General features: G+C 37.1%; 1 protein-coding gene across 4 annotated transcripts in view; it reads right to left on the reverse strand.

The window, feature by feature from the left end:
• Window positions 1–16,730, reverse strand: part of LOC148419908 (protocadherin-15-like) — a 226,850-nt gene that overhangs the window by 34,323 nt on the left and 175,797 nt on the right. For all 4 annotated transcript variants that reach the window (XM_088421421.1, XM_088421419.1, XM_088421420.1 and 1 more), the window contains one exon: window positions 2,302–2,411. In XM_088421421.1, coding sequence (XP_088277547.1) covers window positions 2,302–2,411 — 110 coding nt within the window. The remainder of the gene's footprint in view (window positions 1–2,301; window positions 2,412–16,730) is intronic.

Here is a 16,730-nt window from a genome sequence, read left to right on the forward strand (position 1 = left end):
AGAGCGAGAGAGAGAGAGAGAGAGAGAGAGAGATCTATAGATATATCAATACAGATATAGATATATTAGTTTTTTTGTCAATATATGTCTAAATATATTTCACAGGATTTTTCTTTAGTAAATCAGATCTTGAAATGGTGATTGGGTTTAATTCTTGCATTAAAATCGAAAAAAAAAATAGATTTTATTTTTTGGCCGTATCGTTTCAGACACTATAATCGGCCATTGCTTGAAAGTGATGGATCTTCACCCACCCTACCTGCCAAGTCACACACGAAGATACATTCAATTCGAGGGCGGCGTTATGTAAATGAGCTACAGTATGACATCACAATAGGGCGGAAGTTAAAACGTCTCGTTTACGCACGTATTTTCGGAAGGAAAAAAAAAATCATTGAATAGTAATAATAGACCTACGTTTTTTTCATCATTAATTCATAAAAAGTGTCAGTCAATCCCAATGCCAAACTAAAAAAAAATCGACAGCCTCGAGTAACAGGAACACACAAAGGATACCGCGCACTTGAATTTCTGTCGACTCCGTATTGAAAATAAAAGTGCATCGGCGATGCAAAGTCACAGATGGTCCGGACTTGCTCTCAGCACTTCAGGCGCCAGCAAGTTGCAGAGCCGCCATTGTTTGTCCTTTGTCTGTCCTGGAGTGGGAAAGACAGCGGTGACATATTTGCAAAGCCAGACCGCTTGCTTGTCACACTCGTTGGCAAAATCGGCGCGGCGTAATTAGTCCCAGAGAGAGCAGACAACCCGGCAGGTGTGAATTTTGTATATTTTTTTTCTTTCCGCGACTATGAGTAGGCAAAACGAATAGAAAACAGGCTTTTACCCATATGCGTGCAAATAAATACTTTGTGTTTTTCTTTCTGCCCAGGCACCAACCATTGTAATTATTTAATGTCACTGTATGCAGCTGTAAAATGATGCCTCGCTTTGCGTGTCTTTGCGTGAATCTCTCCTTTGCATTCCTGGATCTAGATATGCAAATTAAGATTACTTCCTGCCAAGCTAGCAGGCAAAGTCAGTTGATCTGCGAGTCATCCGCGCCGCCAGGTAAAAACATCAAAATAGTATAAACATATTTACAATAGGTAACAAAATAGTAAGTGCTACGTATATATAATATAAATGTATACATCATGGATAAAAGTATATATAAAGGAAAAGTGGAATTTTATTTACCTTATGTTGATTTGAGCTACTTATGGCCATAACCCCTAGCGAGAGTAGCCTAGCCTAGCCTATTTTAGCCTAGCCTCGCCTTGTTCGTATTTCTTGATTATCTCCAGCTTCGTTTCCATACTAATCGTCTTCTTACTTCTCCCTTTAACATCAATAGCAATCCTGGGACACATGGCGAACCAATTCAAGCTGAAATCCAGCACTAAAATGAACAATAAATACGATATTGTAAGCACTCACACGAGATCAAGTCTTTAGCATGTTAGCATCTTGGTGACACCGTGACGCCGAACAATAGCAGACCAGCATCTTAGGGGCGCGATGAAGCGCAGGCAGTTTGACGCCAACAGAAAATAAGAGCAATTACCTAAAAACGCCTGAAGAGGGAGGCAAAAAAACAAACACAGCCAACCCCACAGGTCATGACATTTGTTGATGCCGTAAAGTGGGAAAAATACAGTAAAGAGGGGACGAAAAAACTCAGTATTCCACATCGTAACGTGAAATAACGTAAACCGGGGACGCCATAATGCTTTTGAACGATAGTGGAAAGACCATAATTGGGCGATCTGAACCGCCAGCTGATTAATCGATTAAGCTCGAGGATTTTGACGAAACTGTTCATAATTGTGAAAAAAAAGGTGTCATTTTGCACAGAAAATTTCTGTGCCAGATTATCGATTACCGTAAATCTCAGACTATGAATCGCAACTTTTTTCTCATTATTTGAGCCCTGCGGCTTATACTTCGGTGTGCCTTAGCCTTGACATTTTTTTTGCTCAATTTTAGCTGCTGCGGCTTATGCACTGCTAAAATTTCGAATCCAAAATTTTCAATAATGATAGTTTAAAAAACTTCAAAAACTGAGTCCAAAATTTGTTGATCTGCAGGAAGAACGCAAATTTCAGACCCGCCAGTGTGCAGTGAAGCCCAGATCAATAGACTGCTGACTAACATTTTTTTTCTTCAACCGTTTCCACGGCGAACATCTGCTTTGTGGCCACACCGGCACGGAGGTGTTTCGAAATCAAATGTTTCCGCGTCTTTCGTGACGGGACGTTCGGAAGCAGAAAATAAGCAAAGATGGCGCCGATGGAAATATACCTAAATCGTTTCCCGACACGATGGAGTAGTAGATGCTTTGGTTGATGGCGGCCGCGAGGATGGTCCCAACCGGCGTCCCCACAGGCGCCAGCTCGCTAACGGGCGTGAACCTGCGGAGACACGGGAACGCCAAGATGAATTACGGGAGGACTTTTGGGATCGATGATCAACTCTGGCAAACATCAGCATTGGCGGCAGGAGTTTAAAAAAAAAAAAAAATGCACCGCAATGCACTTTGGCTTTGATTCATGCAGGAGACGTTTCAAAAAGCATCAGTGATTACGCTTGGCACGAATGGGACTTATGGAATTCAAACTTTCTCAGATATATTTCCAGTAAACAGGATGCAGTATGTATTAAAAAGCTGGATGAAATATATTTTTTTATATGAATTTATTTAATTTCCTTACAATATTATCAACATGAATAAAAATGAAATTTTAACATTTTTTTTTTAAATAAATTTTTGTAGTGTTTTTTTATAACTCTTAATAAACTACTCTAAATATCGTTAATTTATTTTTTAAGTATTTTCGTAATGATGATTTCTGTGCTAAGGAGAATTTTGCTCCCCCTGAATTAATTCACTATATAAAAGACAATTTTATTCAAATACATTTTTTTTACGTTTTACAATTTTTATCTTTTGTTTTTTTTTTTTTTTACATTTTATTTTAGTATTCCGTTGATTGAACAGCTCTACTTTAAGTAATATTTCATAACACTGCAATTGTCTCATGGAACTTTCATTAGATTATTTTTTATGGTGTTTTATGTAAATTCTTATTTTTGCCATTTTAATTTATGTGTTGCATATTTTTGCACAATAACAAGTGAAAAGATTATGATGTAATTTATATATATATATATATATATATATAATTTTGTATTTTACTGACTTTAATATTTTTAATTTATGTGTTGCATATTTTTGCACAATAACAAGTGAAAAGATTATGATGTAATTATATATATATATATATATATATATATATATATATATATATATATATATATATATATATACGTATATATATATATATATATATATACATATATATATATATATATATACATATATATATATATATATATACATACATATATATATATATATATATATATATATATATATATATATATATATATATATATATATATATAATTTTGTATTTTACTGACTTTAATATTACGACATCATAATTTATGATAATTGTGATTCAGATTTTTTTACACAATTGTTTTGATCTATGATTAAATATTTTTATTTTCTCATTATTTCATTCATATTATCATTATATGTTATATATCCACTTTATAACTTGTTTGTGTATATTATAATTTCTCTATTGCATATTTTTGCACAATGACAAGTAAAAAGAGAAAAGCTCAACTTTGAAAACTTTATTATTCAAAAAATACACAGTAATAATTTATGATAAGGAATATTTTGCATACAACTGTTTTTATCTATGATTGAATATAATTTATTTTCCTTTATTATTTCATTTATATTATCATTAAATATTGTTATGTATCTACTTCATCACTTGTTTGTGTATATTTTATTTTTCATTTAGTCACACAATCATTTTGATGTGATATGTATATAAATATTTAATTTAATGATTTTATTTAAAAAAAATGAAACTTAAAACACTTTTCGAATCATAGTTCATGCAGGGCTTTCCTTTTTTTTTTTTTTTTTTTTTTATACTTTGAAAGCGCATGACTCACTTGGGGAAAACATAAATTATTGTTCAGTTATTGCAACAAAAGCACTTTGCGTTTGTCTGCGGAGGCTGCTCGTTCTCTCCGAGGAGTTGCGAGCGGGGAAGCAAAAACATTAGCATGGAGCAGATGCAGCCATAAAAGGCGGGTCAGGTGGGATGTTTAGGAGGTTTGGAAGAACGTATGGAAAAATATCCCCCGGCCAAAGTTCCTCGAAGAGCAGCGTGAATAACGCTAATTACACCTTTTCCAACATTTATCAGCGCTAAAGTCCCAAATGATGGTCCCGGTGTGAAGGAAATCTAAAATTGGCTTCAGTGTTAATCACAGTGATGCGCGCGTTGAGCCCGGAATGCACAGCGGCGCCTGCTGCGTGCTTCATCATGAACATATGGAAAATAAATAAATAAATAAATGTGCTCCAGTTTGCCCTGCTAACACAATATATGACTGACGTGACTTATTTTTCTTGAGTCAAGGTTGGGGGGGGGGATCCATAAATCCGACAAGACCGCCGCATCCAATGACGGAAGACGGGATTGATTAAAATATCATCCTGCGGAAGTCTGTCCAACAGCGGACCCCCGGGTCACGGCGTCCCTGTCTTAACTGCCCCTTTAAGTACAGTTTTTATTTCAGAAAGCAAACCCTGCCAATTGGTTGACCAATCAGGACACCTCATAACACACATTCGTTCGGTTAGCAATTAGCAGGTTATAGCTTAGCTTCCTTGTCACAACTTTTATGGAACTAAATTTACTGCTGTACAACAACATACCATATTTTCCGAAAAATAATCCGCAGCGGTATATAAGCCGCAGCAGCAAAAATTGAGCTAAAAAAAAATGTTACCATGGATAAGCCGCACTGGACTATAAGCCGCACGTATATGGTGGTAATATGAAACTATAAATACAATCATATATACTGTATATAGTAGATTGAATTTACACATCACAAACTTGAATACAAGACATTCAATTTAGACCTTTTTTTTATATATTTTAAAACTCTTTTGGAGCACAGCCATTGATTCAAATCTTTTCAGTTCTATTTCATAGCTGTTCTATAAACTGACTCCTTGAACACACATTTGCTTGACCGGTGGGAAAAACAGCAAATAAGCCGCACTGGACTGGGCTCAAATCATGATGAAAAAGACGCGGCTTATAGTCAGAAAAATACTGTAATTTTTCCCACGTACACTTGTACATTTTAGCAGAAGTTTTGAATATGATCCTTGGGACACACTTAGCTAATTAAACAAATCTGGTTTGGAGCCATAACAGCATTTACTACTGATATATATATATATATATATATATATATATATATATATATATATATATATATATATATATATATATATATATGCTAACACTAACACATCATGACAGTATGGCTATACTGTCATGATGTGTTAGCGTTAGCATCTATGCTAATGCTACGATTCAGAATTGTGCTTGTATAAATGACAGCACAGTAGAAATAACATCATTTCAAGACATAACAGCGAACGAACGTAAAAAGTGTCCATTTGAATACAAAATACCGCCATCGTAACAATTCCTATCGGTCAAACATTTTCGCAAGGCGCTTATTCGTGCACTTAATCACGGGCTCATTTCTGATAGCCTTCCCAGTCTTCTCACGGCGTCCAGGCAACATCGACAAACCCAGTCTCGTCATCACAGAGAAGCGTGTCACCGCTTTCTGTCCCCGGACGTCCACCCAAACGGTAATTATTCAACTACGGGGCCCCAGCGGTGCACCGAGCGGGAAACGGAAGTCATTTATATTATCCAAACAGCACATTATTCACATGCCAATAGCAGGGCTATATATTACGCCACCACATCAATATCATTCATTTGGCAGCACGGGGTGATCCAAACGCTCCGCAATATGATTCTTCCTGGATTTTCATATTATTCACCGCAGTGTCCTTGCGGGATGTTTGTCTCTATGACTCCGCGGGACGGATAGATTGTTTTGGAACTTTGTGACGACTTGCTTCACCTTTTTTGTTATGAAAACTTTGCGGCAGGAAAACACATGGCGGCTGTTCCACCTGCCAACTGTCGAAGAGATTACGTTTTGTACTCCGCTGAGCGCTGAAGCGATGTCATTTATTTCCCCCTCTTTTAACACTTGTGTGTCTTTTTCCTATGCGCTGTACTTCTTTCGGTCGGAAATTGGTTTCCTGTGAAGTCTTGCATAACTGCCTAAGCCGTAAAATACCAATCAGCCCCGAAGGCGAACTCCAGATGACTCACTATTTATCATTATTCATTCGGTTTAATGTGTTGGTTAAGTATGGAAACACATCGGCGCGAGCGAGATACGTTATGCTCGTATTTCAATCAAATGTAACCCTTGTGTAGGATTTTGAACATTTTTGGTCATTTTCTTCCAAATCATTCTGGTAGGTTTTTTTTTTTTTAGCCAAGGGATGGCACATTCCTGGTTGTGTGATAACTAAGTGGTCGTGACTTGTTGAAATATGACATGTTGTCACCATTTGGGTGAAATTTCAGCTCCCTAGTGTTTTCTTTCTAAGCTTGGCCTTTGGCGTGAAATGCATTTGATGTAAGATCAAAGGATTGGACAAAATACCACACAAGGATAAAAAAAAAGAGGTCCCAGGTGTATTTTTGTATGTTTTGGTTTTCATTTTTTTCTTCTTTTTAAGGGCCCGATACTCTATACTAAAAATGGACAGTTTTTTTTTTTTTTTCAAAAAGGCACAATCTAAAACGAGGCTTTGTTTTTTTCATGGGAAGTGTAATTGCAACAAAATAAGTTTTTTTTTTTAATCTTTTTTTTTAAATGACATTTTCTGTTTTAGACTCGTTTAAAAAATAATGAACAATTGCTGAAAGTTGATTTATATTGCTTTTGACTTTTATTCATGTTAAAAAGGATACAGGTTTAGGTATAGGTTGGGAGGGGGGGGCATGAAAACTTTCCTGGGAAAAAATAATCAAGAAGCACTGATCTGAAGGGATGCCAAATTTAATTATTTCAATCTTCATGAAATCTATTTTAAATATCAAAATAATTAGCGAAACAATAATAACGTTTTACTGTTATTGCGCCTTTTGCTTCCGTAAAAACAAAAATACTTGAGTGGATTTTGGATGTGAGTCTGAGCTTTAATTTTAATGTATACAAGATGCATCTGACTTCAAGTCACATGACAAAGCTAACGTATGATAAAAGTCCAAATTATAGTTCGGAAAATATAATATGAAAAAGTAACGCAAAAATGTAGCAGGGCTCACTAAAAAAGTGAAAAAACAAAGATCACTTGACTGGTTAATTTGATACTTGATAGACTGAGACACTCCAGAAATGCACCCATTTATAAACAAGCAATTGAAAAGTCAATTTCCCGCAAAATATCCCGTCAAAATCTTTTCAACGCAAATTCGCCGTTTAATCGGCGGCCTCGAAACACACGTCCGAGATGAGAAGACGAGTCAGAAATCAGTCAGAGTACCGCGATGAGGTGTCGGATCGAGACGACATGATGGGCTGAAATCAGCACTCGAGACACACGCGCGCAAGATGCCGCCGCCGCCGCCGCCGCCGCCGCCGCCACCGCCACCGCCACCGCCGCCGCCTCTCTATTTATGGCACCTATAATTTGTGTGTGGTGAGCGGCAACAATCATATCAGCTGTGCTTGATTACACACCTCTGCGGCTGGAAGTCGAGACTCGCCATTAGCTGACTCACGGTCATCATTAGAATAGAAAAAATAATACCTTGAAAAAGCTTGTTAGGATTTGCTTCTCATTGAGTTTGAATGACGAATGAACAAACGAGAAAATGTGATTTTTTTTTTTTTTTTTTTTACTTCAGCTTTGTTTGAAATGGGCAAATGTTATTTTAATTTCACGCAATTTCCACCGGACTTCCATTTATCGTCCATTGCAAACTACAGATGCCACTGTGACGTCCATTGGGGTCCGTCCCATTTGTAGCGAACAACATGCTGAATTTTTAAAAAAGCAACTGGAATTAACCCTTAAAAGATGTTAGTCCATTCACAATCAAAAAAAAAAAAAAAAAAACACTTGTGAATGTTATTATTTAGCTACGGAGATCAGCAAACTATGAAAAACATACTGAAATATTGAACAGTTGCACATGCGTTCACAAAGGTCAAATTTGGTTGACCTAGTCCAATTTCCAAACAAAATCCCAACTTTTTGTGAGTAACATAACTTTGTCTCGTCCCGTGACGCCAAACAGATCATGGCAGAAGAATATTTGTTATTCTTTGCTTCATAAACTACACCCATAATGCTCATTAAGCTGTTTAATAACCAACAAGGCGCTGCCTGCTACAGCTGGCCAATAAAATTCATCGGCGTATAAATTAAAGCGCAAACCAACAGAAATAACACGGCGATTCTTACAGAATAAACATTTTATTACGTTCATATACAAAGGTGGGCAGTCCATCGGGAGCGTCACTGATGTACGAATGATGAGAAATAAATGATGAGAAACAAACAAAAAAAAAAAAAGCAGATTTAAGCATTGAGAAATGGGCTACAAAATGAACGTTGAATTTTTCAGTCAAATTTTGAGGAATAAATCTTACTGTGCAACATTAAGTCTATTTGTTTTCATTTAACGTGGCCATTAAGTTTCTATCATATCTACTTTTCAAATTATATCAAATGTGAAATAATGTAATTTTAACAGGCTACTTGTCCTAGCTTACATGCTATTTGGAGTTTTCAATCATTTGCGCGAGACAATTCTTAATTTTACTGCTAATTTGCTGTCCGTAGCTGATTACTGAGTGCTTAACACTGTTCCAAAAAGACTTATGTCTTGAAAAAAAATAAACTTCCACCTCCGCAATTGCAATGTTTTGATCCAGTTTCACATTAGCTTAGCAGTTAGCATGCTATCACTTTCCTCTCCATTGGTGATAATAATAATGACAATGACAGAGAATGAAACCCAGAATTTGCACTTAGTTGATAGTTCCTAGAGTTTTATCATAAATGAACCTGATTTCACACTTTCTGCCAATGATAGACGGCAGAAAAAAGATGATTCAGAAGCTACATTTTCCCGACTTCTCCTTTGTTAACATTTACAGAGAATGAGCCTGTAGCGCAATGAATTCCAAGCGCACGAGTCCACCTGATGCAGAGAGTTTTGAAGCCGTTCTGGAGCCGTCTGTGACAAAGCCGCGTGACGGCTAAGTGACAATTAAATCGTTTTCCGCGGCTGCTACCTGATTGATCGAAGCTAAAAATAGCAAAAGTCGACAAAGTGCACTCGGGACGCGTCGGAGCGGAGCGCCAAACTCTCTCAAATGCCACGCCGCGTTTCTTTCGGATATAAAAACACGATCCCGGGCTCGGGAGTTCTTCCGCTTCTTGTTTTCAAAGGCAAATTGACGAAGAGTACGGAGCTTTAACAAAGGCCGAGATTAGACGGGAAGCCGCCGTGCTCGCTTTCGATTGCTCGGCTGAGGGAGCGGATGGCGAGCGACTATGTTCCCGGAATCCCTCTCCGAGAGGCGTTCTCATCATCGCGGCGACACAATATAATCTTTGGTGCGAAGGGTGCTGACCAAATTACACTTTTTTTTTTCTCCATTTTCTATCCTTTGACAGGATATGAGAAGCTGTGCGTATAGCGAGTACATCGCAGGGCCTTCGCGTGCCAGAAGAAGCTGAGCTGTTATCGCGTCCTGACAAAGTCGTTCTGTTGGAGGGGCTATAAGCTGCTGAGAAATACCGAGAGACGGGTCCAGGTATAGAGATTACTATAAAGATGTTTCATATATGACAAGGGGGATGAGACAAGTATTTCTTTTGCAGGACAGATGATAGCATTGGTGTAAAAAAAGTGAGTTGATTAACGCTCAAATGAAGAATGGAGCTTATTTTTCAATTAGAAAAATGACACATCAACCACTACAAAGCAGACGATAAGTCGTAACTTTTTTCTCATGATTTGAGCCTTGGGCTTAAAATTCATTTCGACTCATCTGCAGTTTTTGAAATGAAATTGTTTTTCTTTTTCCTCACAACGCGGGTCCAGTTCTTCTTACCAGAAATACCCGAAGTTGCGCACCGTCCGTGTTCCACCTCGTGTATGATTGTGTGTATATGCGAAACGACCGCAATTAATAAATGAGTCAAATGGAATACATTTCTGTGTTCTCACAGCTCTATACGTTTCCACTCTTAATTGAATCAGCTGGAGACATCATAACTTTACATGATCTTCACCGTTTTAGTAAGATTCCTGCATGGGAACAAGGATGGACTCGAACGTTGGTTCAGTCCGCTTGCTTCTTTTTAGAAAATAAAGCCTCAGCTTGCAAAAGCTGCTGTTACCTGCAACAGGCACTGTTAGCTGTCAGCATTGTTAGCTCAGTGCGGCTTATCTGCAGTTTTTGAATGCAATTGTTTTTCCTTTTCCTCACAACGGAGCTCGAGTTCTTCTTACCAGAAATACCCGAAGTTGCGCACCGTCCGTGTTCCATCTCGTGTATGATTGTGTGTATATGCGAAACGACCGCAATTAATAAATGAGTCATATGGAATACATTTCTGTGTTCTCACAGCTCTATACGTTACCACTCTTAATTGAATCAGCTGGAGACATAACTTTTACATCACAGGTGTCGAACTCCAGTCCTCGAGGGCCGGTATCCTACATGTTTTCAAACCCTTTCCCTCAAAAACACCTGATTCAAATGATTGGGATCATTTTAAAGCTCTTGCAGAGCCTGCTAATGAGCTAATCTTTTGAATCAGGTGTGTTGGGGAAAGAAAACTGGAAAACATGCAGGACGCCGGCCCTCGAGGACTGGAGTTCGACACCTATGTTTTACATGATCCTCACCGTTTTCGTAATATTCCTGCATGGGAACAAGGATGGACTCGAACGGTGGTTCAGTCCGCTCGCTTCTTTTTTTGAAAATAATGCTGTAACAACTCAGTTTACACAAGCTGCAACAGGTACTGTTAGCTGTCAGCATTGTCGGTAAGAAAACCGACCTTTTTTGGGAAGAAGAGTGTGTCTTACATTACGGAATTACGGTATGTGCAAGTCACACTACGCTACGCAATCTGTGCGGAAAAAAAAGTCACTTTTAATTCCTTTCGAGTTCAATTTAGTACAAAAACAGGAAATAAACCACACACACCCATACACACACCATGGAGGGGGAGGGCTAAGATGTTTCTACAGGCGGCGGCAGAGAGTCCCGGTGTCAAGACGACACGGCAGGAGAAGCGCGGGCGGCACACAGGTGTCAGCCAGCGTGCCAGCCCGAGGCCCCATGGCTGCGTGACGCTTACGAGACGAGGCAGAGGCGTACAAACTTCGCCGCGGGGGGTGGGGGTGCCGGTGGGGGGGAGTTTTACACTATGTCAAACCTCTCTGCCTCACATCCTCGTCAACGTTCACATATGGCTTTGCTAATGTGATCCGGCGCCTTGAAGTAATTACCGTTAAGAAGTAGGCTATTTGAATGACTACTGAGCTGCATAGGTGTTAAAGGCTTCGTTGTTATGGCAGCCTGGTACGTTTGCGAGGAAAACGGTACACGGGCTCCAGCTATTGATAGAATTCCAGCTCATTCAATCAAAACTGACAGCCGCAAGCAAAGGAAGGGGGAGAAGAAGGTAACTCATTCTGTGACTGTTACAGCTGAAATTCCAACAACAGGTTACATTTATTACCACCCAGAAAAAAAATGAAAAATGAAAACTGATCTGTACCGCCTCCTACTGTCTTAAGGTGAAACACGTCAACAAAGAATCTTCTGTTTGCTGACATAGTTTGACCGCCGCTCAACAGATTCTTGCCAAAATCGCAGGAAAATCAAAGTCATACATGCTATAATAATGCATCTCAAAAATCGTAATTATAATGGTTGTCTATGGTCCAAATTTTGGACAATGATTATTTTTGTACACAAAGTCCAGCTGCAATCACATAGAATTGTCAGACTCATTTCATTTTGAAATGGAACATGTTTTAATCAAATGCTGGAAATTTCAGCTCCCTGGTGGCTCGCATTGATACTTTTATGATATCATAAAAACACAAAATCAAAAGAATTTCCATAATTTGTAAATAATGCCACAAGTGTTAAAAAAGTGTTAAAAAATAACACACAATTGTAACGATGCGATTGTATTCCATTCAATAACTATCAAATCAAATCGGAGGAAAGACTTTCTTTAATATTTTTATGTGTTTCACACGTTCTTAGGTAAATATTAATTCTGAATCACTGTCACAAAAGTTGAAAAGACAAATTTGGTTCATTTGACCACCAACAAAGATAATTTTCTATACAATACACTGCCAGTCAGTGCCATATTGAGCATATTATACATAGAGTTCATACATAATACAATTTCCTGCTGTAATTGTGCCATTGCAGCAAAACGGCACTGTGGCATGGAGTTTTTTGCAGCCTGTCAGACGGAATACGGTCATTTGCATTTACATGCAATTCGATATTAGAAAGTAGAACGCAACCTCAACAGGAGCGCCGTGAAGCTAACTATGTTACGTGAACACTATTAGATGACACAATAAATCCGTAGGATTTACCTGTTGAGGTAAGCCGCTGTGAGTGCTATTATAAGGATGTACTATAGCAACAGAACTAGCGGAAAGAAAGCATGAAATCTCACAAAACCTAAGATGTAGTTCTGCTTTTGTTATTTTATTTGAATAAGTATTCATTCGAAAGTTTGTTGTGTATTTATTTGATATCCAGTTAGGGTTAGGGTTAGGTTTAGGGTGAGTGCATGGATTGGACACGATTTGTCCTCACTAGGAAGACAATTCAGCACACTAGAGATTAATCGGGGAAATGATTTTTAAAAATTATTCTGAATAAAGCAGCGCAGATGTTCACTATTCATGCCTCGTAAATATTGCCCAAGTATAGCAAGAGTCACTATGTATTTTATGTTTCTTTTTTTCATCAATTTTCAAACAGTAAAGTCAAAGATTGAATGAAACTAGAACCAAAACATCATAAAAAAAAGATTCCATGTATTCCAACTTCATTTGTATTGGTACACAAAAAAAATAGTCAACCTAAAGTGTCCTCTTTCAGATAATAACCTAATTTTTAATACATATTTTTCCACACATTATATATATATATATATATATATATATATATATATATATATATATATATATATATATATATATATAATATATAATATATTTATACAAATAATATACAAAATAAATAATATACAAAATATACAAATAATATATATATATATATATATATATATATATATATATATATATATATATATTTTTTTTTTTTTTTTTTTTTTTTCAATTTATTTATAATATTTAAATGTCTTTTTCGACAACCATAGGAATTCTCCCACCCAACCAGTTTCTACATCACTTGCACCTCAATTAGCACGGTGACCTTTAAAACTGGTGTCGCGTTGGCACTAATAAAATATTACACTCAATTACAAAGCAATTTCTGATGGCTAGAGGGCAAACGGTAAGGTGGCACGTGGGGGCCAGACGGCAGAACTGTTGGGACTGGGATTGACAGCTGGAAATAGCCAATCCAAACAAGTATGTTAAAAAAAAAAAAAAACATCTGTGAGAAACACCTGTGAAACTCATGCAGTGTAGCCGAATAAAATACCGTATTTTTCAGATTATAAAATGCACCGATAAAACTATTCTGTCACAGATGGAAGTATTTTTTTTATACTTTTTTTATTGCCTGCTTACAGCAACATAATTATATAATCCTAGTATCATCTTTTCAACTCTTGATTTATCTTGGCATCGATCTAAACAATCTTTTAATTTAATCAAGACGTATTTTTCCCTATTCTTCAGCTCGAACTTTCCACAAATCGAACTTTATTGGAAATTTCTGATTGTCTATTAATAAAGATGGACTGACTAATTTGTTTTGTTGACATTCCCTTTAGCGCAGCTCCATCTAGTGGATGGATAACGCAAGCCCAGCTACTACTGTAGATTCTATTCTTTGCGCCTTATAATGCGGTGCGCCCTATATATCAAAACGTTTTTAAAATCGGCCATTCATTGAAGGTGCGCCTTATAAACTGGTGTGCCTTATCGTGCGGAATATACGGTACACACACACACACACACACACACACACACACACACACACACATACATATATATATATATATATATATATATATATATATATATATATATATATATTTATATATATATATATATATATATAAATTACGTGTCACAAACTTTTATAATAATACATATATTATTTTATACTACATATTTTATACTTTTAAAATTCCGAGCACAGCCATTGTTTCACTTCTTTTCAAATCTATTTCACAGTAGTTTCATAAATTGGCACCTTGAACAGATACACATTTGCTTTACTGGTTGATTGCCCCCTGTTGGCTAGTACAGATATTGCAGATAAGCTCCACTGGACGACAAGTGGGAGGGCTCAAATCATGAGAAAAAAGGTGCAGCTTGTGGTCCAAAAAATATGGACGTTTGCGATTTAGACTGCATCTGATCACATAAATTGTTTGATTGATTGATTGAACCGAAATGAAATGGTCTTCACTCAAAGTTAATGCTCGCCAGCATGCTTGACAGCTTTTGATAAATTTGAAAAGGCCCGCAGCCAGTAAATTAGCATTAGTCCGCTTTCATCATTTGAAAGAGTATAGCCGCTCATCATAATCTTGCTTAGCTCAAATTCCAACGTTTTGTGAGCCAATAAGAATTTTACAAGATGCAGCACAGGCTTTGTGCGTTGTAAAGGGGAAATTAGTACCTTTGTTTACCAGATGGACACAAATTAAATCAGCTTTGAAGGCAAAACACCTGAGCAATCCGACACACACATTTTTTCCCCATTTTGAAAAAACATAATTGGAAAGCAGTAAGCCGTTTCACATCGTTGTTTGCTGTGTAAATATTGGATTTTGCTCCTCATGTAAACTGAGAATCAAGCGCCGGCCGACAGTCCCAAATGATTTTTAAACGGCAGTTTATTTGTGTTCAAAAAGTGCCAGGTTTCGTTAGACTTAATCGGTGATCTGTACAGAACGATCGCCATGGTCTGCTATTGGAGGACGAGGAGGGAGAGTAGGAGGAGTTATGTCATGCGCCGCAAAAACCATGTAAAACACTACCAATACTCTAAATTACACAGGCCAAATTAAAAAAAAAACAAATAAAATACCACGGACGTTAATGAAATAGCTTTACTAGGCTTTTATTTTGAAGTTTTTCCTCTGAACACTGGTTGCGCATTCTGAAAGGCCATCAATGCACTGATCATTAATAAGTGTCCTAACAACGACAATAATAATATTTAAGAAATAGAAAGACAGAAGAAATAGAAGAAGAATGGTTAATAATGTCATATTTCTTCTTGATGGCATTTTTCCCGCTTTACGGCGTCAACAACTATCATGACCTGTGGGGTTGGCTCTGTTTATGTTGTTTTGCCTCCCTCTTCAGGCGTTTTTAAGTAATTGCTCTTATTGTCTATTCACGTCAAAGCGCCTGTGCTGCAACGTGTCACTAAGATGCTGGTCTGCTATTGGTCGGCGTCACGGTGTCACAAAGATGGTGTCACTAAAACGCCGATATGCTAAAGACTTGATCTCGAGTGAATGCGTGCGATATTGTATTTATTGTGCATTTTAGTGCTTAATTCAAACTTGAATTGGTTAGCCATGGGTCCCAAGATTGCTACTGATGTCAAAGGTAGAAGTACAAAGATAATTAGTATGGAAACGAAACTGGAGATAATCAAGAAATATGAAGAAGGCTAGGCTAGGCTAGGCTAGGCTAGGCTACCCTCGCTATGGCCGTAAGTAGCTCAAGTCAACGTCACAAAGGTAAATAAAATGTCATTTTTCCTGCATATATTTTTAGATTTATGATGTTATTTCATTGTTTACATGTATATTATATATAAGTAGCACTTGCTATACTATTTTGTTACAAATTTTTAATATGTATATAGACAATTTCGATGTTTTTACAATTTCGATGTTTTTACCTGGGATTTTACACGCATTAGCTAATCACCACAGGTTTCTATTACGATTTCACTTTCCGATCCCAACCCCGGAACGTATTAATTTCGTATGCCAGGGGTCCACTGTATATTGTTATCAGTAATGGTATATTATTTATGTAATGCGTCAACTGTCAAAAATAGCAAACAAAAAATGTATACAGTGTTCTCAGTTTGATGGGGATTCATTAGGACACTCTTTATTATGCAAAACATTAATTTCGCTTTTAAAAAAAAGCATAATGCCAAGAAAAGACGGCGGAGAAGCAGCAAAAATGGAACATGATTAATTTTGCCGATGGGTGTCCTTTTTGGGGGCCTTGGGAACATGATAATAACCATAATTCATTTCGGCCTATCAAAACCATAAAAAGAATGAGAATAATGAACATCATAATAAAGAAATGTAATAATCTGATATTGATATGTGAGAGTTAGGAGATGAATAATGGAATAGGGGTGGATAAAATAAACCATTTGGGGATATTATTCTATGACTTTTTCTTAATCGTGGGAACCATCATTACTTATTATTATAAAATATTATTAATTGCCTCTTGGCGTCAAAAAAAAAATGAAGAATGAAGGCCTTTTTG

This window comes from Hippichthys cyanospilos, chromosome 8, assembly GCF_059441005.1.
Source record: "Hippichthys cyanospilos isolate Australia breed blue-spotted pipefish chromosome 8, RoL_Hcya_1.0, whole genome shotgun sequence".
In the NCBI taxonomy this organism is placed as follows: Eukaryota; Metazoa; Chordata; class Actinopteri; order Syngnathiformes; family Syngnathidae; genus Hippichthys; species Hippichthys cyanospilos.